Below are 25,111 nucleotides of genomic sequence, written 5' to 3' on the forward strand. Positions count from 1 at the left end.
CTCGTGCGTGTTTTATTTTTTTCATTGGTCTTTGCTTGTGTCTTTCTAAAAAAAGACATCACGCAATTGGTCAAATGCGCCTGCATGTATCCGCCCATGACCTATTCTCTTGGTTACGAGCAGGGACGCGCTGTGTGCCATCTGTTCGTTATCGTATTTCAAAGGTTTCGCGTCGCGTTCACTTTGTGGCTGCGTCCGGGCACTGTTTTCTGTTAACAGCGCTTGTTTTAGAAACCTGCATGTCAGTGTGCCATCTGTTTTGTATCACACTTTCACTTTCGTGGCCGCGCTTGTTAGACTGTGCTCTAAACATGCGAAAGAAACTTGCATGTTGGTGTAATTCCCTCTTTTTAGCTGTTTTGGGTGATTAGAGTCGTGACACCGCCCTGCTTCGTCGAAACTGCATCACCCCGGCGGCTACTTTTCTTCTACCTAGAAGTTGCTGCTCAGGCGACGATTTGCGAGGTTCTCCACAAAACACTTTCAAAGGCGCGGTAAAGCCAAGAAGCATGCCCCAGTCAATTAGGTTACCAGTCAGCTGTACGGCGGGCAGCAGTCAGCAATCCATTATTTACCAAGCGCGCATGCGGCTCTCGCTGAAGATTACAGAACAGGCAGGTATTGCTCTTGGTGTATTTTTTCCAATCAGATGTAGTGACCAGCGGCTGGCACGAGAAAAGAGCTGTACCAGAAGGAGCTGCATATTATTAATTTGACATGACAGAAAGAACGGGGGCATTGATAAAGGGGAGGCGCATTACAAGGACTGAAATTGAAGCAGTGCAATGTATGTTTTTGTAGCAGATTGTTATCTCAGGATGAATATATAATGTGCACGAAGCGCGCATCTTTACGGTTTATCGTGTCAGTTCTCCATGTGCATTGGATGTCACAGGCGCGTTCTGAATGCATTAAATGGAACTTCATGTTTATCACGCCTTGACATCACAGGCACATTCTGAGTGGTCGAGTGTGACGTCATATTTATCATGCCACTCCCGTACCCTTTGGGCTTCACAGGCGCATTCTGAATGCATCAACACTTTTAAGTTGTGCTGAACTGGAACGTAAACGCGATTGCAATGCCTGCCTGGCTAGTCCTCGGCACACGCAGTGTGACATTTTATATGGGCACATAATTGTTACTCGAAAACCTACCGTTCTTTGTCCATCTTGTAGCGTTACTTTTTGCTAGAGCTTAAAGTGGGTTGAAAAACCTGGAGGGGGGGTGGGGTCTCCCAAAGGGGTGTGGCCAATGTAATTAAGGACGCGGATTAAAATGCGTAATTAAAAAAAAAAAAAATTAAAAAAAAAAAAAAAAAAAAAAATCAGTGCTTAGCCCGACTTGTATTTTGCTTCTGTCATTGCATCAATATATGATATGAGTATCATCAAACCTACAAGTCAGGATAATGTGCAGCACGACTAACCACTTTTACGGTCCCAAAGGCAAGACCTATTAGCTATGCCAATGCTTGTTTATTCTGCACAAGAAAACACAAAAATGCGGTGGGGCACAGGCATACCCTTCAGAACACAAATGTATTTCTGCACTTGAAAGAAATGGGTTAGGCGACAAATTACATTTGGGCCTGCTCTTTGTCGGTCTCGGATTACAGTGTTAGGAACGCGGATGAAAGCCAGGTGCAGAGAACTCCTATTTCATTGTGTGCATATTGTGGGTACTCCTGCTTGGAGCCATGACGCTTGCTACCTGTTGTTGTTTGCACATAGTGTGTGTCTGGAGAGCATCCTTAAAATGAAATATGAAAGAAAACCAAATCGATTCTGAAGCCTCAGACAGTGGATTCGCATCCTGTGCCTAAAAAAAATTAATTGATTTAATTTTAGTTTTTTGTGGAGCACAATAGCTACTTTGGAACGAAGAGTGCCGGCGGTTATAAAAGATACAATCCAAGTGTGAAATTGCCTTAGGACCCAAAAAACGAGCCTAATTATCAAGCTAGAAAAGCCAACAAGCACAGTCAGACCATTTACAGATGCACAAAAACAAGTAGGTCTTACGTTGCTTTCGAAAGGTCAAGAGATTAGGTTGTGAATAAAGAGCTAATGGTAGAGCATTCCAAGTCTTGCCTGTCCTTATTACCCTCCTTGTCTTGCGATCTTGCATTTCAGGATCTTAATTTGCAACGAGAATTTCAATCGAGATTGTAGTTCAGTGTATACCACACAAACGAGCCAGTGTATTCTATGCAAAGGACCCGGTGTATCCCACACAAACCAACAATGCCAAATATGTGCACAACATTGAATCTAAACCACCCCACTGTGTTCCAGTTCCATGTTCTTTTTCCACCAAGCAAGGGGTACCCCACAGAGTAAAGTATGAGCAGATGCAACCAGGGCTGGTAACTGCCAGTCTCCCAGAGTTTAAGGGGGTATTCACTTGAATTCAACAGTTTCTGCTGGAGGAGCTGACGTTCTGCCTTAAGAGCCTAGAAGCATGCGTGCCTACTTAAAGAGGGAAGGAGTGTGCCTGGCCCTGTAGAAGGAGAGACTGTCCTGGAAGAGAAGCCTACCATGTTTGAGGTGTGGCTAGTCACAGAGAAATCGGACAAACGCATTTCGCAAGTGAGCTGTATCAGTGGCAGTTGTCCTATTGGGGCTCCAGGGCTACGCCCCCGTGTTATGCCAAGAGTGAATAATAATCTTTTATTCACTCTTCTCATAAAAGTAAAATGTCATTTAGCAGCAGCCTAAGACAGCCCTGTTAGAGAAAATGTCTGATCTCTGGTGAAGGTGCATGAAGGTGCCTACACCAGCCATCAGAGATTATCCAGGACTGGTGAAACTCTCAGGCCTGGCCTCGGGCCCCAGGCACACCTCAGTGCCTCCCAATCTGTGACGTGGTAAAGCATTACAGATACAGTTGGTCACAGATGATGCAGGCTTAAGCACTGCAGTGGCCATGGCTACATGTCAATCAGCCAGTCACCCACCCTTTCCTCTGCTAAGCAGATACAAAAAACTCCAGTCTGACTACGCAGGTTTGAGGTTTCAGTTTCAAGTGTACGAAGCTCAAAGAAGCAGCAGGAGTCCCAAAGGGACCTCCATAGACAGCTCTGGCTGTGAACGAAGGCTTCAGGGAGCCTGAGGGGATTTTAATCCCCTTGCGCTCCCTGAAGCCTTTGTTTAATTTGTAAGAATATTCTGCCCTCTAGTGGCAGAATGTTCCAATAGCCTTATAGCCCTTCGTAGCAGGGCTATACCGGCTACTAAAGTCCCACTGCCTTGTTAAAGTCCCTCGCCTTCGGCTTGGGCCTTTAACGCTGCAGCGGGCCTTTAATAGCCAGTATAGCCCGCTACAGCAGGCTATAAGGCTATATTAGAACATTGGAATGTTGGGAGCTTCATTGTAGACAATACAGTGCTCCAGGTCCGCAGAGCAAAATTCCAATGTTTTACAAAGGCCTCTCGGAGCTCGAGGGGATTTAAATCCCCTCAGGCTTCGAGAGGCCTTTGTTTTATTTGTTAGAACATTCTGCTCTCTAATGGCAGAATGTTCTAATAGCCTTACAGCCCTTCGTAGCAGGGCTATACTGGCTATTAAAGTCCCGGTCCCTTGTTAAAGTCCCTCGCCTTCGACTTGGGCCTTTAACGTGGGACAGGGCCTTTAATAGCCGGTATAGCCCGCTACCGAGGGCTATAAGGCTATGAATATACCTCATTATCACGCAGTCTTTTTCCCCCCGCAGGGAATTACAATGCGGTCGTTACAACGGCCGCGTTGTAATTCCGCATACCATTACCCCGCAAGTCGTAACAAGGACTTGCGGAGGAGGGGCGCTGGATGTTAGAATAGTATAATTTACTATTCCAACTTCAGTCTGTGCGGACAGTAGGGAAGGTGTTAGATTTTAACTCCAACACCTTGTCCCCCTCTCCGCAAGTCTTTGTTCCAACTTGAGGAGTAATGGTATGCAGAATTACAACGCGGTCGTTGTAACAACCGCGTTGTAATTACCTGCGGGGAAAAGGTTTCGTGGTAAACGTTGTTTACCTAAGGCTATAGTATATTAACGAGGGAGGTGTCTCTGCACATAAAAAGAGGACATTTTATGTGCTGAGACTGCGCTCTTAAAGATACTATTCATAAAATCCTTTTGTGACTAGCAAACAATTTTAAACTTATACAAAAATGTAAGTTTACCTTTATAAATCAGGCCCTTGGTATTTATGTGCGAGAGTGTGCGTCACAGAGAGTATGTGTATATGTGAGCATTTATATGGGAGTCAAAGCGAGAGTGTCAGTGAAGGAGTGAGTCAAAGTGAGGTCAATGAGTGTTAAGAATAGTGAGTACAAGTGAGAATGAATGAGTTAGGGAGAACGACAGTGAGAGTAATTGAATGTTACTGTGTTTGATTGTGTATGACGGAGTCAAATCGGAGTGAGTCAGAATGAGTGAGGCAGAGTGAGTCAGCATGAGAGTGAGTGAGACTGATTCAATCAGACTGAGTGAGAATGATTGTATCGGAGTGGGTTTGAGTCAGAATGAGTGTGAATAAGTGAGTATGAGTAAATCAGAGTGAATCATGAGGACTATGACTAGGCGAAAGTGAGAACGAGTGAGGCTGACTGAGGCGGACTGTGAAGGAGTAAGACAGTCACAGTGAGACTGAGTGAGTCAGAATGAATGAGACTCAGTGGGACTGAGTGTGAAAGAGTGAGACTGTATGAGTGAGTAACTGTGAGATTGAATCAGAATTAGTAGGACTGTGAGAATCAAAAAAGACGAGTGATTTATGGGGAGCTAGGTGAGAATGAGTGAGATTTGACGGGAATGAGAGAGTGAAACTGAGTACGTCTCCGTGAGACTGAGTCAAAGTGACACTGTGTGAGACTGAGTGGGGCTGAATGACTGAGTGAGTCAGTGAAACTGAGTGAATCGAGTGGGACTGACTTGAATTAGTGAGAACGAGTGAATCATGAGGAGAATCCTCGGGAAAACTAGTTGAGAATGAGTGACAGAGCGGGAATGAGTGAGTCAGAGTGAAACTAAGTGAGATTAAGTGAGTCAGTCAGAGTGAGACTGAGTTAATCACAATGACTTAGAATGAGTGGGATTGAGTGAGAGAAACTGAGAACGAGTAAGACTGAGTGGGTCATGGTGAGAATGAGTAAGACTGTAGGAGTTAGTGAAACTGAGTCTGAGTAAGTAAAAGTGACTGCAATGTGAATGAGAGTAACTAAGACGGAGTGTGACTGAGCGAAAGATTAAGACTTACTGCAAGCTAGTGTGAGCGAACCCCCCCTCGAGCCCTCCAAGTAAGTGAGTCAGGCTTACTGGAATTCAAGCCAAGGATAACAATCCAGCACTTGTAATGGTCACCAGCCGCCACCGAGCTGTAGCAGAGTGTCTATTCCCATGAAGTTTGGCATTCTGCAACAGGTTAAAAAACATATTGGTGCTACCGCAGCCAATGCAATGGGGAACGTTGCAGCCTAGCCAAAGCGGAGAACCCTTATCAGCACAGAGGGCGCAACAGTCCACAAAAACAACACCACAAGAAATTACCATAAGACCTCAAATGCCACTGCTGAACACGTGACTGCAGTTGACCAGCACTGCGGCTGCAGTTAGATACTGTCTGGTACTGCTGCATACGCCACCCCCCGAGACTGCAACTTTGTCCTGAACGAGGTTGCCACCACGGCTCCCAATTATAGCAAAATCGAGTTGTGGGTGCGTAATTGGTGTCCGCTGCACAGCTTGGACAGCAGCAAGCAACCTCAGGATTTAGCATGTACTGAGACAGGAGCCTGCAGCATGCACATGGAGTGATAAAAACATGAAACTGAGTTGCTCATCAAGCCAGTGAGAATTATTTGAGCTGTCTTCACCTGAGCCTTATCTGGCATGTTATCTCAACCACTATGGAAGGGAGTGCAACTCTATATTGTACCCATCGTATTGTATAGTATTAAGTGCTGCTTTGATATATTTTTCCATAGAAGATGAGTATTGTCCTAGACATTAATTTATTGTATCTGTTGGATGAATGTGGCGTTCCAATGTCCTGCTTCACCTACTCCCTCCTTGAGAATCCGGTGAATGGCTTTCCCTCGATACACAGAAGTAAATTAAGAGCGGTTGTAGTTGGTCAAGTTTGTAGAGACATAGTAGGATGAACCCTAGGACATCAGTGGCAAATTACTTTAATTACCACGATTGGGGCCCAGTGGTCCATGTCTGCTGTGTGGACAGACATCACTCTTGGTCTCACTCTTGGTTACATAAAAAAGCCTCAACACACATGCATGACTGTTGTGGCCACTGGGGTGGGAGTCAAAATACTACTGATTGCTATGGTGAACTATGAGCAGTGGTACATGCTCTCCAGAGTCATGCAGGGAGACTTCTCCGTCGCAGGAACATTTTTATATGATCTGCATGAGAGCAAATTTAACATACGACGATGCAGAGTTCTTCATGAGTGAAGCATGTGCGGTGGCCTAGGCATTTCTGTAAAAAATTGATATTTCAAGGTAACACGTATCAGATTTAATTGGGTCAACCTCAATCGGAGTCTCCGAGTCCTCACAGCTAGACCCACCTTTGGAGCATTTAGTGTCAATCAAACTCACAATTAGTCACTGCAGGCTGTAAGCCCAAACCATGTCTTGGACCATCACATCAGTAAAGCCCCCTGAAGCAAGAGACATTTGAATTATCCCCTTCACCACTCTATTAGCCCTCTCACAAACACCATTCCCTTGAGGATTATACAACGAAGTACGATGGTGTGTTATGCCACAACCAGATAAAAAGGAACGCATTTTCTGAGAAGTAAGCTGTGTACCATTGTCCGTTATCATGACTGAAGGACAACCTTCTTCCAAAAATAAATCCTTCAAGAACTTAATAGAGCATTCAGTAGTTATGTCCTTGACAAATTTGACTGTTAACCATTTAGAAAACACATCCACAACCACAATGGCAAACCTCTGATTTACTGGCAATTCATCCATAGGACCAATAAAATCCAGGCATATGCTATGCCAAGCCTGCTCAGGAGCAAAAATACTGCCCATGGTCTGAGTAGAAACCAGTTTAAGTCTTTTCTCACTGTCTTTGCAAACTGAACAGTTAACCACCCAAGCTGAAACTTGTGCATCCAAACCCGGCCACCAAAAATCTGCTCTGATTCTACGTTGAGTAAAGGTCTGCCCCAAATGACCCTCATGGGCTAATTTAATTAATTTGGGTCTTAAGATACATGGTGGAATGAACTTGTCACCTCTCATAAGGATATGTTCACCACAAACTGAAAGTTCATCCAAAACCTTCATGAAAGGACGAACAGAGGGTTGGACACAACTCTCACGTCTTGCTCCTAATTTGACCAAATCCATGACACTCAACAAAACACTATCACCTGACATGGCAGAACACCACTCCTCTTTACTAAACGTACCATCACTCAATGCCACAATATCACGGACAAATGCAATAGCAGCATCATCCAGAAGATCAGCAGAATCATCACTGGAATCCTCACCCAGGATAGCTAATCTAGACAAACAATCCGCCTGTATGTTTCGCCATCCTTGGATATAATTTATATCATACTGGTATTCCTGTAGTCTGGATGCAAGTCTAGCTAACCTAGGAGAACCTTTCCCCGCTCCCCCAGGTGACAATACCCTAATCAATGGTTTATGGTCAGTCCAGAGTTGAAACCTGGTACCCCAGAGATACGTCCTAAAATACTGTATGCCCCAAGCAGCAGCCAAAGCTTCTTTCTCAATTACAGAATAATTCTTCTCAGAAGTAGAGAGGGTGCGTGATGCAAAAGCAATGGTTTTATAACCATCACCCGACTTCTGGAGAAGAACAGCCCCTAAACCAGTTGCACTCGCATCTACCATAAGCACTGAGGGACACCTGATGTTGAATGAAGCTAAAATCTTTGACTCACACAGTTCTTTTTTTATGGCATTGAAACACTCGGTATGAGTCAGATCCCAAACAAATTTCACACCCTTCTTTAACAACAATCTTAAGGTTAACGTTTTGTCAGAAAAATTCTTGACAAATTTCGAATAGAATTCGATAAGACCCATAAAAGATCTCAGTTGATCCTTATCTACAGGACAAGGAGCTAAACGTATGGCTTGCAAGAGATCTTTTTTTGGCTTAATACCCAACGCAGAAATCTCATAACCTAAGTATTCAATTTGTTGTACTAGGAATGAGCATTTGTCTTTACGAAGGGTTAAACCAGCATCTCCAATCCTCCTCAAAACCTCCTTAAGAACACAATTGTGATCATTAACAGTTTGTCCAAATATTAAGATATCATCTTGAAAAAATACAACACAGGCTCAGTCCATGGAGACTGCAGACACAGCCATGTCGCTCAGGGAAGCCATGCATCTTACTACTGTCTTTGTACCAAATGACATGTCACTGATGGGCCTAACTGGAGAACAAAACAGCCCCATAGAGATGCAAAGACATTGGACTTGGCCTCTCATTCACCCCCATTCATGCACTGTGGAAAAGGAGTCCCTTAATATTTTCATGAGCTTTTGCTTACAATCGTTGAAGTTAAAAATGGGATCTCCTGAGAGGACATGAGCACGCTTTGAAGAAGGTTCACTTGCATGCGGTTCTTGATGTGCATGCACCTGTAGCACCAGGTGACAGGTGCGCCATTGAAGAATTAACAGAAGCTTTCTGTGCTCAGGTGGGAAGATCGATTCGACAGGAGTAGGGGAGGGCTTGTGAATGTTCTGCAGCTGATGGTGCTCACTAAACTGCACAGAGGCCATTATGGTATGGGCAAAGTGGACAAACTGCCTATGGCGTCCACCTTCCAATGGGTACCTTGGGCAGCAAGAAACTGCAGCAATAATGTAACAAAATGTGCAAACAATAGAAGACACATTACCCTTTAATTTTGGCAGCTGGGCAAGCTTCACAGATGTTTGGAGTGCACGCCAAGCCTATCCACCATTTACACTTGCACTCTCAGGCAGTCAGTGACAATAAAAAAAGAAAATATTTCTGTCTCCTGTCTCTCTTCTTCCTTCACCTCACCTCTTCTACCTCAACTCCTTTCGCTTAAGGTCTCTTGCGCCCTCTACATCTTTATTTACCTAAAGCCTTTCTTTCTAGCTCATCTCCATCTCATATCTTTCTTAATTTACCGCTCTCTACCCCACCATTCTCGCTCTCTATAGACCTCTCATCTCCTATATTTTCAGCTCACAATCACACAACAAGCCTGCCACCAAGGTAACCAGGGCTCAAGAGGAAGCTCCACAAGTAAACATGAGAGTGCTGCTATACGACGAATCAAGAAACAAAAAGGCAGCTGGGCATATCAATATAAGAAAAGCCTGTTGTGGAAAACGATGAATAAACAAACCAGTAAAACTAACGCAGCAAAGGATATTCTGGCAGTCGCCAAACACTTGCAAATTACCACCCTCATCAAGAGGGTGGTAATGCACTTGCAAAAGGGAAGGGGTCCCCAGTGGACCCCTTCCACTTAGCAAATGCAGGGGAAAATATTTAAGGGCAGGCAGTGGTCCCAGAGACCACTACAACTGTTGTCCAATGCTAAAAGTGAGGAACGGGGCGTGCTACGACCTACGAGTACGTGGGAGCATTTTTAGGTCTCGCCTGAGACAGCGCTTTAGCGCTGCTCTGGCGAGACTTATAGTAAGCACTTTTGGAAGTGCAAACGAGTGCTTTCAGGCCGCCAACTACTGTGCATGTGTGCCGGGCGCGCGCACCATTTGGCAGCCTGAAAGCACTCGTTGTCTTTCACTTTCGCGGCCGCTCGGCCGCTTTGATGTTTTATCGTGATCGCGATGCTTATCTTTAGATGTTTGTCCTTGTGTTTTATCTTTATAGCTGTGCTCTGCGAGTAGGCAGTGCCTTGGAGAGTGCAGTGCCCTGCGTGGCACCCTGCTGGCACACCTCTCCTAGTTCTCTATTCCGCCTGCATTTTACTTTTCAATCGTATTTGCTGTTCCACGGACTACAGTAAGCGAGCAGTAGGTACACGTGCAGACCGAGGTGCAAGTACCTTTTGGTTAACTATCATGTTTTTTTTTTCATTTTAACCTGGTTTTTCGTATTACGCGTTTGCCTTAAACAATGGCGGACGTGCTTTTTATTTCTCCCCTTATACTCCCCCCCCCCCCCCCCCACCCCGTCGTCCTCCCCACCGCTACCCGCCCCCTTTTCAGTGCTGGTTTACTTTATTTCGGAGCGCAGCGCCAGATTTAGGGTCACCACGCTCCGTTTATTTATTTAACTTTTTTTAGAGTGCTTGTTAACTCCTGTCCTGAAGCTGTTGGGCTGTCACTTGTACCTTCGCTCCCACCACTGGCCACGGAAGTAGAATAGCCCCCCTGCCGCCTGCAGTGGTAGTTGTCAGTCTGTGCCACTGCTCCGTCACAAAGCTACAAGTGAAAGAAAGTATTCATGGGGCACATCGTAGCCACTCCCGTGGCTCACCCGCCCCTTTTATTCTCATTTGGATCACTATCTTCAGTGTGCTATCCGTCCCGAAGTGCTGCAAGCAGCTGAGCGCTTATCTCGTACATTGGCTTAAACACATAAATTGTTCTCGGTGCGAATGGTTGATCACACGTCCCATGTAGGATGTTGCCGAAAAAATGCTATAGTGCGCAGCTCTCTTTTAACCTGGCTTAAAGTGTTACAATCGACCCATACAAGGAAAACTAAGCCACATTCTTAAATTTTAAGTATCAGTAGAGGGCCTTGTATACATCTCCCTCTTACTCTGACATTTTTTGCAACAGGAACTGACACCAAGATCAATAAGCCATATCATTTATTTCAGCTTTAAGGAGTTGCCTTATAATGAAGTATTATCCAGAGTGTGGCTGCAAGTATTTTAACGTGTTGGAGCGAGGTCTTGTACAATTTTAGCTTTCCTCCGGTCTCCGGAGATTACTTAAATGACAATCCGACGCTATTCAGCCCCTGCTGTTAGAACGCTGAATTTTATATTGTTTATTAATTCAGTTAATAATGACGTATGGAACTTCTCTAAGTTGCTATGGTTTTCAATATTTTGTTTCAGAAAAACGAAATGGTTTTAATTAACTGAAACAAACTTACTAAGCAAACTGTTAGAATTGCGCTCGTCGTGCCTTACTCTTTTTCGGAGAGTTCCAGTGGCAGAATGTAATGCTTCCAGCACCGGGGATCTTTTATTACTAACAAGGCAGTGTGAAAAGAAAAACAATCACCGTTAAATACCTGCCATGCTCTGACCTAACGATGATAATGTAGTAATTCATGATCATATATATTTTTTTGGTAGTGTGGGTGCAGAAGGTTCTTTTAGCCTTACTGTGCTTGTTTTTTTTTTTAACTTAAAGCGCGAGGCGCGCGTGCGGCCAATGCTTGTTATTTTTGCCTCGAAAACTGCAGGACGCATAAGGAACTCTGCAGCAGGTGCTTTTCAATGAAGTTCTAAACACGGCGCCCGCTTTCCCCATCCCCCAAACTGAGCAGGGCCGATGGTGCACACTGTGCGTGTGGGAGCCGTTTGGTCCAGGTGTAGGGAATTGGAAGCCTCAAGTGCTGTGGGGGCTGGGGCCGCAACGGACGCGGTGATATAAAATGCCGGGTTTGCTCCACACTAGTTTTTTTTTTTTTAAATAGCTTGAGGCATTTTGAATGTTTATGCAGTGTGCTCGTTCCACTTTCACTATTTAGAAAGGTGAATTTCCCAATTTATTACAAAACACAATCTCACTTTCTCCCGCCAAATCTACTTCTTGGGTATTCTAAACGGGTTGCATGCAAAACGTACTTTGACTGGTGAGAATATCGCAGTTTGAACATGGCGCACCATGAAATAGCAACCCGAGGCCTTGCTGTCTTTGTTGAGAAGAGTGCGCCTTTCTCTTTGAATTGCTTCAGCTCTAATGGAAGTGACAAGTTCTTGACTCTGTCTACACTCTTGGCGCCATGTTGCTTTGGTCTGAAGGGATTGATGACGTGGCTTTGATGGACTCCAGCCTGCTTCTTCACACTTGGCAGTGTGATTGGCTTTAGCTCTGTATGTTGTGAATAGCAGCCACTGTCTTCAGCACTGCGAGCGAGACAGCAGCTTCCACTTCAAAGGAAGGTGACACAAAATGCACCTCCTTTTAAAAGGGGTATTTGAGGGGGAGTTAGAAGACACAGGGGACTCGCCTCTTTGAGACACCAGGCTTAGACTGACCCCCACTGTGCCATCTGCTTGCATCAAATAAACAGAAAAAACATGCTCCCAAAACTACACATTGACTTTAGGTTGGTTAGAATTTTCTTTTAGGACCGAATGCATACGTATATTTGTTTTCTCAAACTAAAGAATAATAAGCTATATAATATTTCTAAATGCACCTAGCAGCTGCAGAATTACCCAAAATTAGATAATGTTTCTCAGACAGAAATGTCAGGTCACCCAGTAAAATTCCGAACCCTTTTTCTCATCTGAGCATCAGCAGTCGTTTTTAGGTCGAGCCTAGAACAGCGCATGCGCTGTTGCTCGAATTTTTGTAAGGGGATTTTCAAAGTGCTGCAGCCGCTGGCCTAAAGCCTGCGTGCATGTGCGTGTGAACGCGCGCAGCCGCCATATGTCTCCGTCACGGGTACTTCATGAAGGCGCTTTTGCTATAATCGGGCACCGGCGCTTTACTTTTAATGTAAACAAGCATTTGCAATGCAATAGGTCTCGCATTTACGTGAGTTTAAGTTATTGGCATTGTAAATAAAAATGCCTTTTTTTTTTTTAAACGGAAACAAAAATAAAAGGCATTGTCATTTGCAATGTCAATAGCTCAAACTCACGTAAATGCGAGACCTATTGCATTGCAAATGCTTGTTAGTATTAGGACTAATCCTGATGGAAAAAAATTGGCCTGGGGCAGGGGTTAGGAAGAGATGAAAATGCCTGGCTAGCAGGTGAAAAAGTTTGTGCACCTCTACCCAGTAGGATTAAAAAATTGGGAAAAGGAAACTCTATGGGATGATATCCCTGGGTTTCTCTGGCCGGTCAACTAGTTTCAAGACCTACCCAAAGGTCAAGGAAGTCTACTCCCTGATACCACTCCTTTAATCTTAAAGTTCATTTCATGCTGGTCAAACTGTATTAGATAAATATCAAAATATAGAGCACCTGATCTGTATGTTTCTTCAGAAAATGTTACAAGCCTTAATTAGGCATCATGAGTCCAATACGGGGGAGAGGGACACCTGTAGTCACTTTCATCAAGGCTGCTCCCTCGCTCTGGGGAACGCGCCAGGCATTTTTAACTCTTCCTAAACCCCCGCCCCCACTCCTATTATTTTTCCATCAGGATTAGTTCTAATACAATCAGTGTTCCCACATACTCGTAGGTCGTAGCACACCCTGTTCTGCAGCGGAACGGGATGAACCCAATGATGAAGCATGCCACCAAGGGGTAACCCTGGTGGGTGAGGGTTATTTAAAGAAATTTCTCGACTTTCCATAATATCTGTGCAGTAAGAAGAAAGAACAAAGGTTTCCTGTAGACAGAGTGACTTTCTTTGGTTTCTGAGTGTGTGGGTGAAGACTACATTAATTTGAAAATTAGAGTCAACTCCTCAGAGCAACAACAGAGGGTAGAAGAAAGTTATTAAAAAAGCTATTCATTCAAACAAATTGAAACACATTAACTCGCCCGTGAAGAGAAGTGTGAACAATAGCAGATGTTGGTGTACAAATAAAGAGTGAGTTGAAAATAGCACCAAATGGCATTCTTTTAAGAGGACAAAGATTTGTTATGCCACGAAATCTTCACAAACCAAGTTATTGACGTGATACACAAAAGTCCCCATGGGTTTTATCAAAAAGAAGCTGATGCTGGGAGAGGTGTAGATCCCAGATTTAGTATAAAATACAATACAATCATGCCATCTCTGCCTAATACCTGAGAAACCAAATGTGCCTGCGAGACTCAATGTCAGAGATCCCAAAAGAAGTATGGTCTTCTGTAGCTATTGATAACATAACACAGGAGAAGAGCAGGAGGACGGGCGTTCTTTTACGTCGCTCGTAAAGCATGGAACTGAGTCTCACTCCACATCAGGGTCTCTTTTCTTGAATTCTGGTATTCGCAGAATGGGGAACAACGATAACCCTCAAACCGGACAATGATCCATGGTTGAATGGGACGGAGTTTCAATGTTTCATGCGATATTGGGGCATTAATCACAAGACAATTACACTGCTATGACCTCAAACTAATGGAATTACTGAACGGTTAATCTCTTTGATCAAGAAGACTAGTCAAAGTTTCAAAAAAAATTACAGATTACATTGCAGGGCAGTGAGTTTGCCAAACTGCATGACTATCAAGAGACACCACATGCAACCACAACAGAAGCAACATCTGCACTGATGTTTGGGCGAGTAAGCAAGACTTCTGCAATTCTCGAAAGGTGAAGAGTTTGAAACCGAAAGATGAATTTGAGCATAGCTAAAAGGCAAAACAAAAGATGAAAAGCTATGTGGATGCACAGGGTAATGCTATAGATTCGGATACGAGACGTGGTGTCCTGGAATTCGTGAAATAGCCTCCAAGAAGGAAGCAACGCGGGTAAATATTTTAGAAGTACCCCACTTCAAGTCTGTCAGGTCAGAGAGCCAACAGTGTCTGTGGCTGGCTAACAGACATCAAGAACCAGAAACGATTCCCATTTTAAACCAGTTTTAGGGTCAGATACATTGCCAACAGAAAGACTTCAAGACAGGGAAATGGAAACTTTTGGAAAAGTCGATGCCGAGTCAAGGAGGAAGTGGCGAAGTGGATTAAAAAAAAAAAAAAAAAAAAAAGACGCGAGGAGAATCATTGTGCAGTTGCAGTAGGAACTGAGCCATTTGAAAACGTTTACAGATCTTCCAGGTTTATACAGAAACAACAATACTTATGGAGCAAATGTAGATAAACGTTTAGCCAAACAAATGTAAATGTGTTATGAGAGTTGACAAATGTATTTTCTGTAAATGTTGTACAGTCTTTGTTTGTGTTCTTTCCAGGCTTTCCTAGTAGTCTCAGTTGCGTGCGATATGAGGGATATAAGGGCGTGAAGTACGCTAGTAAATAGTGATGTATTAAAAATTATCTCATATCTGGGTCGAATCCTAATTTTCAGGAGCAAGGTGGTTATTCACAGACTGGAAGAAAGCCTGGGCTATTCAGAGACATTGCTGAGTTGGTCATACATATGCCTGCCTGGCTTCTGCAATAAAATACCCTCACTGTCATACTTTTCTACCTCTCTTTAGTTCGCACCTCTGGCACTACCTCTCTCTCCTACTACTGACTCCCGTGACCTCCCGCTTCTCTTACTAAGCAGTGTTGAGGGTCATTGTCTAGCCTGAGATCTGTGCACGCAGAAAGGAGGGGGCGGGGGAGCAAGACAGGGGAAGAAACTAAAGGGGAAAATTATCAAATTTCACCCGAAATAAAAGTGAAAATAGTCGCGTAGTGAGTGCTTTGATTTCCAGGATTGCATCAAGAATACCAGATGTGAGGCGGGATGCATTTGTGTTTACCTATACCAGCACTTAAAGCTATGCAAATATGGCGTTTTTTAATATTATGCACTCTCACACTGGTGTTTGGTTATCTATAGGGGGTGGGGGGGGGGGAGGGGAAATAGGCTAATTATAAACGAAATTCCACGTAAAATATCGTTGTTGAAAGTATATAATCACCGATGTATAAACGGCAATTGCTTCAACCTATACTAACCCTGTAACAGCTGTTTGCGAATGTCTTCTTGAATAAAAAAAAATAAAAAAGTAAAATATATAAATATATATATATATATATATATATATATATATATATATCTCTCTCAGAGCAAAAATAAGTGTATGATGCCTAATCGAGTTTTCCATCGGTATAATTTGGCAGCTGAACGCCAGGCAGTTAGATCTTTTTCTCTGTACCTCTTTCAGGAATTTTAAAGTATATCTTTTTTTATGGTAAGGACTTGAACTACCCGACAATGGATAATAAATTCACAGCTAACACGTGGTTCCAAAATGCATCTTAGGTTGAGAGTTCCTTTGATTCACAGGATAAGTGCATCTAACACACACTGTTTGTGTTTATATGCCTTTATTCTGCAGTGAAGTCGACAGGGAAACAGTTGCAGAATGAGAAGGGATGGAAAGAAGTGACTTCTTGATTACTGTGGGAGAAGACCAAAGTGCTGTAAACATTCCGTAGGTGCTCACACCCTCTTTGCTTTCTTCTGATACACACAACCCTGTTCCATGATTGACACTGACAGCCAGACCGGGCGTATTGGCCCACAGTACATTGCATTATGGGATTTGAAGGTCATTGTAAACGTAGGATAAAATATCCCACGAGGCATTGAACAGTTGGCTTTAGAGCCAAGACTCGCCCCATTACCAGGGGTTCCTCGGCATCTCCCGATACTGGCGGGCCCTTTCGGCTTATTATGTGCTATTGACAAACTATTGCTGCTGCATGAGGTACATACAGGCTCTACTCTGATTATTATAGCTCAGCAACGAGATATTTATTTACTTATGCCTTTACACGGTCCTTTGGCATTTGTTTACACTTTATTGGAAACTAAAATAGACATGTAACAGAAAACAAATTAAATACAAACCTCAACACCAGCTGCTGCCAGCAGCCACCGTATTGACTCCATTCGTCCTCTTCCATTAAAGTAAACCAGCTTGGGTTTCCCAGCCATGATTTCAAGTGTCTACCTGGCAAATCAAGCAAATGTGCACATGTTAAGAGCAACACCAGACACTTGGGATGCTGAGGCAAGAGCTTTGTCAGTCAGTCAAAATCAACTTTATTTGGCTGGTTTGAGCCATAAAAGTGCAGCATAAATCATACGAAACCAATAACAAGTCATGTCTTAATGTGCTTAAAAACCATTTAAATATTATGCAAAAGAAATAATAGGCCACATTTGTGACTATAATGTAACATTAGGTGGTAATAAGCATAATCATACTGCCAGTTTATTCAGTGGGGCTAACTCAGCGTATTCCTATTCCTATATCTAATCACCCCAATTAGGAAGCTTGCTACCCCGACACAGACTATATGAGAGCCTTGCATTTTTAGCTAGAACAGGGCCGGCCTTACTTGCACAGAATTTTGGCCCCTAAGCAGGGGAAGAATATACTTCCTATGCAGGGGGTCATAATGGGTGCAAAAGAACATAATGTGTAAAGTGTCTTGCTCTGAGAAATTGTCACATGTACACAGATTTGTAGAGTCCAGTTTAAAATAGCCTTTAGGAAAGGCCAGTAGCTAGGGAACCAAGTTCAGTCGAAATCTTGTTAAGACAAAGACATGGCAAGAGCGGTCACATTTTTACAGATTTAGCGGCTGACTGAGCAACATGCTCGAGTCAATAAAGAAGGTCTTCTCACACGGTTAAAAGTGCATTTTATTTCATGGATATGGCTATGGAAGCCACAGAAATGTAAGCACATACCGAAATCTGAAGGTAAAAGTTCAAACATACATAGAAACCAAGGACTGGGAGCAGAAAAGGTGGCTTGGCCTATCCAGTGAGCCCATTTGGTGATCTTGACAAACAGATTCATTGACCAGGTTTACTTACACTCATTACTGTGAACCCCAAGGGCTTGACTGGAGGTTGTGATGGGGGTTTCTTGGTGCGGCCGAGTCTTCATTTTATGAGTCATAACCAACTTAATAATTTTCAAATTGGAAGGAGTGGGGGCAATGACACATCAGTAAAAGAGTGAAGAAACCTGACCTGGATTATACTCATCGTTAGCATCGCTTACTCTGTGCATGTCTCCCGCTTCTGCCCAGGGCATTTTTTTTTTTTTTAAATTCATTTACAAATGAAAGCCAATCAGAAATATATGAAGCGTAAACTGCAAGCATGACTGCTTTAACCCCTTGACACAGCAGCATTGTTAAAGCCAGTCTCACCTTCTAAAAGTGAGCACAGGTTGGACCCTAGGCCATGTCACCACCTGCTGTCCGTGGTTGCCATCCTCAGTGTCCGAGTCTTCCTTCTTGAGTTCAAAGTTCACACAGCCTGAGCCAAGCAGGAAAGAGAACAAGCATTTGCAATGCAATAGGTCTCGCAATTGCGAGATTATGAGTTATTGGCATTGTGAATGACAATGCCTTTTATATGCGTTTAAAAAAACCTGCAATAAAAAAAAAAGGCATTGTCATTTACAATACCAATAGGCCAAAGTTTCTAAAATGCGGACCTATTGCATTGCATATGCTTGTTGTTTACAAGCCCCCATGCAGCGCTTTCAAAGAAGCCACGCCCCTTTCTTTAGACAAGTTGGGTCTAAAGAAAGGTTGACGGCCGCTATTAAAGTGAAAGTGCGTTATGGGGCACTTTTACCAAAAGGTTTTTTTGGGGTAAAAGCGCCCTGTGAAAGTGCGCATGGTGCGTTGAATGCCTGAATGTTGAATGTCTGTGTAATATTATGCTTGCACACTGCTGCCTGCATTGGCTGAATCAAAAGATGACTTGAAACGTGTTCGCAATAGTTTTCCCTCTTATATCCATGCTATTGGCTCTTCCTTAAAAATCATCTGGAAAATGTTGTATTATCTCCATCTCCCGTATTGCCATACAAAATAAGTATTGAATCCGAATTAGCTATCTTCTATTACGCAACTGCCTCAGTTTTCATCTTTTTTCCTACAGCCCTTTAGACTTTGAATAGACAAAGATTGAAAAAACACTACGTACATTACTTTTTCACCAATTTGTGATGCCAGTTGGGGCAAAATCTAATTGGATTATTTTCCATATCATTTAAATTTGTTAAGGTTTGAAGAGACCTAGATATCAGACAAACTCCCCAAAACATGCATTCTCCAACCCTCAGGCAGTCCAAGATGTAAGAAAAGTCTCAATTTTTCAATGTCACACTCTATTTCAATATGTTCTCCATCCACCCCAGTAACGAATGTCTCCAAAGTCTTGACTTCCAAGACGCAAACCTCAATCCCATAGTGTCTCAGAGATGGACAGTTAAATGTTATCTGTTGTCTCTTTTCCCCTTTGTTTGTTCTACCTTGAGGGTACTCTATCAGAAATGACAAATCGCACTGCTGGTCTGATTAATAATAAAAACATTTTTTTTTAAAGTCTGAAAATCGTTTTTTTAGATTTTTTCCCTAAGAGCTTTTAACGCTGAGAGGGACAGAGTGATTGAAAAGCGTTGCACTGGGTCTGGCACCTTTCGCCAACACAGGTGCAAAGATGACTTGCATAAATACAAACAGATAGCACATAAGGGATTTGGAACAAATTCCTCCTTCCATCTGTTAGCTGCAGACTGTTCTAAAGCCGGCTGACCACCCACAACCAATCAATGTACTTGTAGAGCGCACTAAATACCCGTGAGGGTCTCAAGGCGCTGAGGGGAGGGGGTGCCGCTACTGCTCGAAGAGCCAGGTCTTGAGGAGTCTTCTGAAGGAGAGCAGGTCTTGGGTCTGTCGTAGGTGGGTAGGGAGGGAGTTCCAGGTCTTGGCTGCGAGGAAGAAGAAGGCTCTGCCGCCGGAGGTCATTCGTTGGATACGGGGGACAGCGGCAAGGGCGGGGCTGGCGGATCGGAGCTGGCGGGTAGGGGTGTAAAAGCTGAGTCTGCTATTGAGGTAGGCTGGTCCGGTGTTGTGGAGTGCTTTGTGTGCATGGGTGAGGAGCTTGAAGGTGATCCTCTGGTCGACGGGGAGCCAGTGTAGGTCTCTCGGGGGGGAGGGGGGGGGGTTATGTGACTGCGGCAGGGGACGTTGAGGATCAGTCAGGCGGAGGAGTTTTGGATGCGTTGTAGTCGTCGCAGGTGTTTGGCCGGGGTTCCTGCATAGAGAGCGTTGCCGTAGTCCAGCCTGCTACTGACGAGGGCCTGTGTCACCGTTCTTCTTGTTTCGGTAGGGATCCACTTGTACATCTTGTGGCGCATGCGGATGATGTTGTAGCAGGAGGAGGAGACGGCGTTGACCTGCTTAGACATGGAGAGGGAGGAGTCGAGGATGAATCCTAGGTTGCGTGCGTGGTCAGTGGGTGTTGGTGCTGTTCCCAGCGTGGTTGGCCACCAGGAGTCATCCCACCCGCTCACCCACAATAAAAACAAGCTGTTGCCATTGTGCAAAGGCAGCTGCTTGTTTATATTTGCAACGCACTTTTACGATAGTTGCCGCCCCACACAGCACTTGCGGGGTTGGCTGACAGCTATTGTTAAAGTGAAAGCAAGATGCAATAATAAACAAGTGGTCGCCATTGCGCAATGGCAGCCGCTCGTTTATATTTGCATCGCACTTTCAATTTAACAATAGCTGCCGCCCCACACAGCACTCACGGGATTGGTCGGCAGCTATTCTAAAAGTGAAAGTGCGATGCAAAAATAAACACGAGGCTGACATTGCCAAAGCAGAATGAAAAAAAATGAGTGCTTAAATACTAATGAAGGAGACAGTGTATTGCCGCAAGTAAAAGATCCAGTCCTGATGGGCAGTCACAAAAGGAGACAGGGCGGTAACAAGGAGGGACTAAGAAGCCTCATTATCATTCGGAAGCCAGCATTTACCATGGACGACATCAGCCAATGAAAAATATGAGCGGAGGCTTCCACAGCACTTCTACAGCATACCCTACATAGCATGCCTTGCAGAGAGAGCAGCGCATGCGCTGCAATGCTAAGCTTGACCTAATAAAGGAACAGGCCGCTACCAGCCTTTTGAAACTCATTGGGAGAGGGCGTGGATAACACACTGATCCACAGTCCCTCTACACATAGCTCACCTTCGGGTGCACATCAACATATGTGAGTACTCACTTGTGTCTGAGAAGCTGCAACTGCCTGTCTCATAGTACAAAAAACTTGCTTTAATTTGTTTGTCCTCTTTCCTGCCATGGATCAATAACCTTGTTGTGGCATTGGAATATTCTTTGCTGGTCCACTCAGTCAACTCATACATTATTCAATTTCATTTAAAATCATAAAAGTTCATTAAAAAAAAACCAATGCAAACGACACCACTAATTGATATGCGTACTGTAGCCAAGACTTCGAATTCATCTAATACAAAGTAATAACACAATATACAATTAAAATACATTCTGGAAAGCATTAGAAAAGGTCCTGAATCTAGCTCAATGCCGGCACCGATTTGGCTTCTGATGCAGATTATGTTATGTAAGAAGGTAGAGACAGAGAGCCAGGTAGTGTCTCTCGCCTTTGCAAAACGTGCAGGCATGTATTTCCTTTCCTCAGCAAAGGTTTGATAAAGTGCGAACACGCAAGTGAATAAAACCAACATAAAAACAGCACATATAGGATACTCTGCTTGGACCCGTTATTGCAGGGGCAAGAAGATATGTGTGAGCTGGTTGGTTGTTCCATAAGAGGGAAGGAGATTAGGCTGTGAAAAATGCTTCGCCCGAATCTACTGAGGACAACTCTCTAGTACTGGGACGCTCTAGATAACAAATAAAATTGCGGGACCTGGAACACTTCACCTCCCATAACTAGATAAGCAGAAACCCAGGGCATTGGCCTAACCGTTGCCACCCTGGCAGGTTCCAATTTCTCACTGCGTTTTTTTTAGTGGCACCTTTCTAAAAACCACCACGAAGGGCGGATCATCAAAGTTATCAGGTATATCTAATCTAATGGCCATATCCTTGATGACCCGCAGTCAGGGAATGTCCAGTGAGAGATCAGAACCCAAAGAGTCTGTAATGCTATGTCTGTTTAACCCGCTTGCCTAGACACAGCACCACAACATGATGGGGCCAGATCTGATGACATCCTCCAGGAATGGTAAGGCCAATTTCTGATGGCATAAGTAGGCGTGGTACTTTTTGGGACACCGAGTAGGCTTCTAAGAAAATTATTTTCAATATGACATAAAGAGTTGACATTCACATGACCCCAGATATCTGCTCCAATTTTAGCAGTCGCCACAAACTTGGTGCAGTAAATGAGAATCACATGATCAATATATCGACTACCTAATTTTGCAGCAAATCTTTGAAGGACACAAATTGATTTGATCAACTGATTAAGGGAGCCTACAATGACCTTGGAGTGTGGCCCATAAGTACTAAGTCATCGGCGTAGAGGAGTGCAGGGATCGGTCACTGTCCTGCCTGTAGCAAGTACCTACACACCTCCACCAACACCCCTTACAGATGATTGATGTAGAGGGTGAAGAGGAAAGGAGTAAGAACACAACCCTGCCTCATGCCCCTACGGAGTTTGAACACCCGAGTACAATCCCCTTCCTTACCGTTCCTCACTCTGGCCTTTGCATCGCTGTTTATTTCCATGATCAGGGATATCAGGATAACCCGTTAAACCCCAGCAAATGCTTGTCATGGGAAACACACGCAAAGGTGCTGGAAAAGTCCATATCCCAAATACAGCATTGCCCGTTTGAGCATGGGTATTTATTCACCAGAAGGTGGGTTTTGACCGTTCACCGGTCAAAATCCACCTTCTAACAATGAAATGGGTCAATAACACTTTACATCACCTCAATCTCCCTCTTTAAAAATTAGTATAATAGTTGACTCCGACCATGTTGGCAACTTGTCAGTCTGTCCTGTTGCCCTTAAAACATTGGTTTGGAGTGGTCCCCAAAACTCAATATTTGATTAGTACAAGTCAAAGGGAACCTCATCCGGACCTTGCAGCTCTAGGTAATAGGCAATGATAATCACCTTCACCATTATGGGGGATGGCGCGGTGGCTATGGTTTTTGCTGTCAAAGTAACCTTGTAGGCCCCATTACCCAGTGAAGGGTGATCTTTCTCAGCCACGAACGTAGCAGAATAGATATTACAAAAAAAGCGGACCCACTCCTCCACGCGGCTCGCAACCTCAATGGCCGGGTCCTTACATCCTTTAAAAAAGGTTGATTAATGGTTGACCAAAAAGCTCTATGATCTTAATTTATTAATATCCTCCTTTAGCTTCTTTCAGGCTATCACTTTTAACTCCTTATTCCTAGAAGAGAGACCTAATTTATATTGTTTCCTACAAGCCGCTACCCTGCCATTAGATGTTGGAGTATCCTTGCGGTCCTGCATTAGAGCTTTGTGCGATACTCTCTAGTCATGGTCAAACCATCTCATGGGACTCCTAGAGTTGTTCTTAGAGCAGGGTGATCTAGTTAAACTCTCTTTGATGGCCAGGCAAACTTTTTAGAAAAGCCATCGGAATATCTTGGGGTGGAACATCCTCATCCAGTCATTGGTCAAAAGCTGGTATATTTTCCTTGATAACCTAGGGGAAAAAGTTATCTGGGGTAATGTTATCCCACTTAATACGTGGACCATTATTCCTGTAGGCCCTCAGCTCGGAAGCATAACTCAGGTTCTCTCGACCCTTTACCAAGGTTGTGATATCAAGAACAATGCTTTAGGCTCGCTAGAACAGCTAATATGGGTGTTAAAGCTGCAGGCGAACTCACTACTTGACTCCGATAACAAAATGTAGTCTATAACAGTCATTATCTCTCCCTATAGAAGTTGCAGTAAATGAAGCTTTGATCTTAGATGCTTCCTTTGCAAAGGCCATATTTGGATATAGGATGGATTACTACACTGCAATAGGAATCGTGGTGAAGTGTGTTAACCCATTCCCTTCTTCTTTAATAATGCCACAAGATCCTACAAGGCGCAGTGGCAAAGATGTAAATTAAAGTTGCCCTCCCCATACATAATGTATTAATTTCACATTCACTCAGGAAAGTGCCTCAATATCTTTAACCAGGCTAGGCAACATGTGGGCCCTTACATTACTAAAATCATTAGTGCAGAAGTTAATTATGATCAATCTACTATCTTTTTCATAATCCAAAGATAGAAACTGATACAAAAACAAAAAAAAAAAAAAAAAAAAAGTGTCCCGTTACATGTTCTAGCCTTAATGATTGTAGCGACGCACATTGAAAGTCCCCCCCTTGGGGCATACAGAGGGAGATTTAATGGCCGGGATATAGCGAGTTATGCACACAGTGAAGTGGACTGGCTCAACAGTTCACATTTCCTGTAGACAAAGAATGGGAAATTACTCCATTAAGTCAGCCCAGTCACTTAATTTGATTTCCATACCAACCCTACAAACATTCTAAAATAAGAACTTGCCGATTTATCCTTTATTCCCAGCTCTATTCTTTTTGCCACCCATTAAACACCAGATGGGTTTCTATTGAACGTAACTTAATTAATAAAAAGGAGTAATATTATTTTCTCGAGCATCGGACAATCGAACTATTGGGGCTGAATCTGTTGTAGTTATGCTGGTTTGCATACAGAAAGAATGGGGCATGATCTCAAGTCAATCCAGACTTCCAGCACTTTTAAGACATGCATATCTGTTACCAACAATACAACTGATACTGGTATGTGTTATGAAGTTATCTTACCTTGGGGGCATGCCCAACTGCAGAGCATGGCAGACGCGAGCTAGAAGAGCAACGTAACACACCCTAACTCCTGGGCATTTATCCGGCACATGCAGGCGAAAAATTGAAATAAATACGGCGCTACATCACGAGATTAGAGTTACCGGGAGCCTGGTTTTGACCTCGGCGATCGGACGTCGTGTGAAGACGCAGCGTGAAGCCGCGCTGGTGAGATAGTGAAGGTTTCAGCGCGCCGCGACGGAGAACCGGAGACGCCGCAGGTAAACATAGGCACCGCGGATTGAGGAGGAAGGACGTACCCACTCCATACTAGCAGAGGGCTACGGCGGGAGCGAACTGAGGGCTGGGACATTCCTGGCCATTATGGTGTGAAGGGCACAGGCACACGGCGGAATACAGCCCGCACTAGACGCTGGGGGGACCAGAACTGCCCTGGGACTGTGAGGTGATCTGCACACAGGGCTACTCTGAGGCCGGGTATTGATGCGAGCTGGCGCCCCCACTCCGTGTGAGTGAGATGCAAGGGGTAATAAAGGCATTGTGACTGGCTTGGACTGAAATAGAACGGAGGCAACTGGCAGACCCATAAGGTTACCACACTAAGGCGCTAGACATCGGGGCCGGGCCCCCTGGCCGCAG

The 25,111-nt window shown here is 44.0% G+C and overlaps 1 protein-coding gene across 2 annotated transcripts in view; it reads right to left on the minus strand.

Annotated features, from left to right (window-relative positions):
- The window catches only part of LOC146817250 (glutathione S-transferase 3-like), a 139,179-nt gene that overhangs the window by 72,797 nt on the left and 41,271 nt on the right, over positions 1-25,111 (minus strand). Inside the window, exon 2 of one of the 2 annotated variants that reach the window (XM_085610839.1) lies at positions 16,680-16,778. In XM_085610839.1, coding sequence (XP_085466965.1) covers positions 16,680-16,766 — 87 coding nt within the window. In that variant the 5' untranslated portion in view covers positions 16,767-16,778. Of the gene's footprint in view, positions 1-16,679; positions 16,783-25,111 lie in introns of both variants that reach the window. The other variant, XM_085610838.1, reaches the window with a different exon arrangement.

This window comes from Triturus cristatus, chromosome 6 (assembly GCF_964204655.1).
Source record: "Triturus cristatus chromosome 6, aTriCri1.1, whole genome shotgun sequence".
In the NCBI taxonomy this organism is placed as follows: Eukaryota; Metazoa; Chordata; class Amphibia; order Caudata; family Salamandridae; genus Triturus; species Triturus cristatus.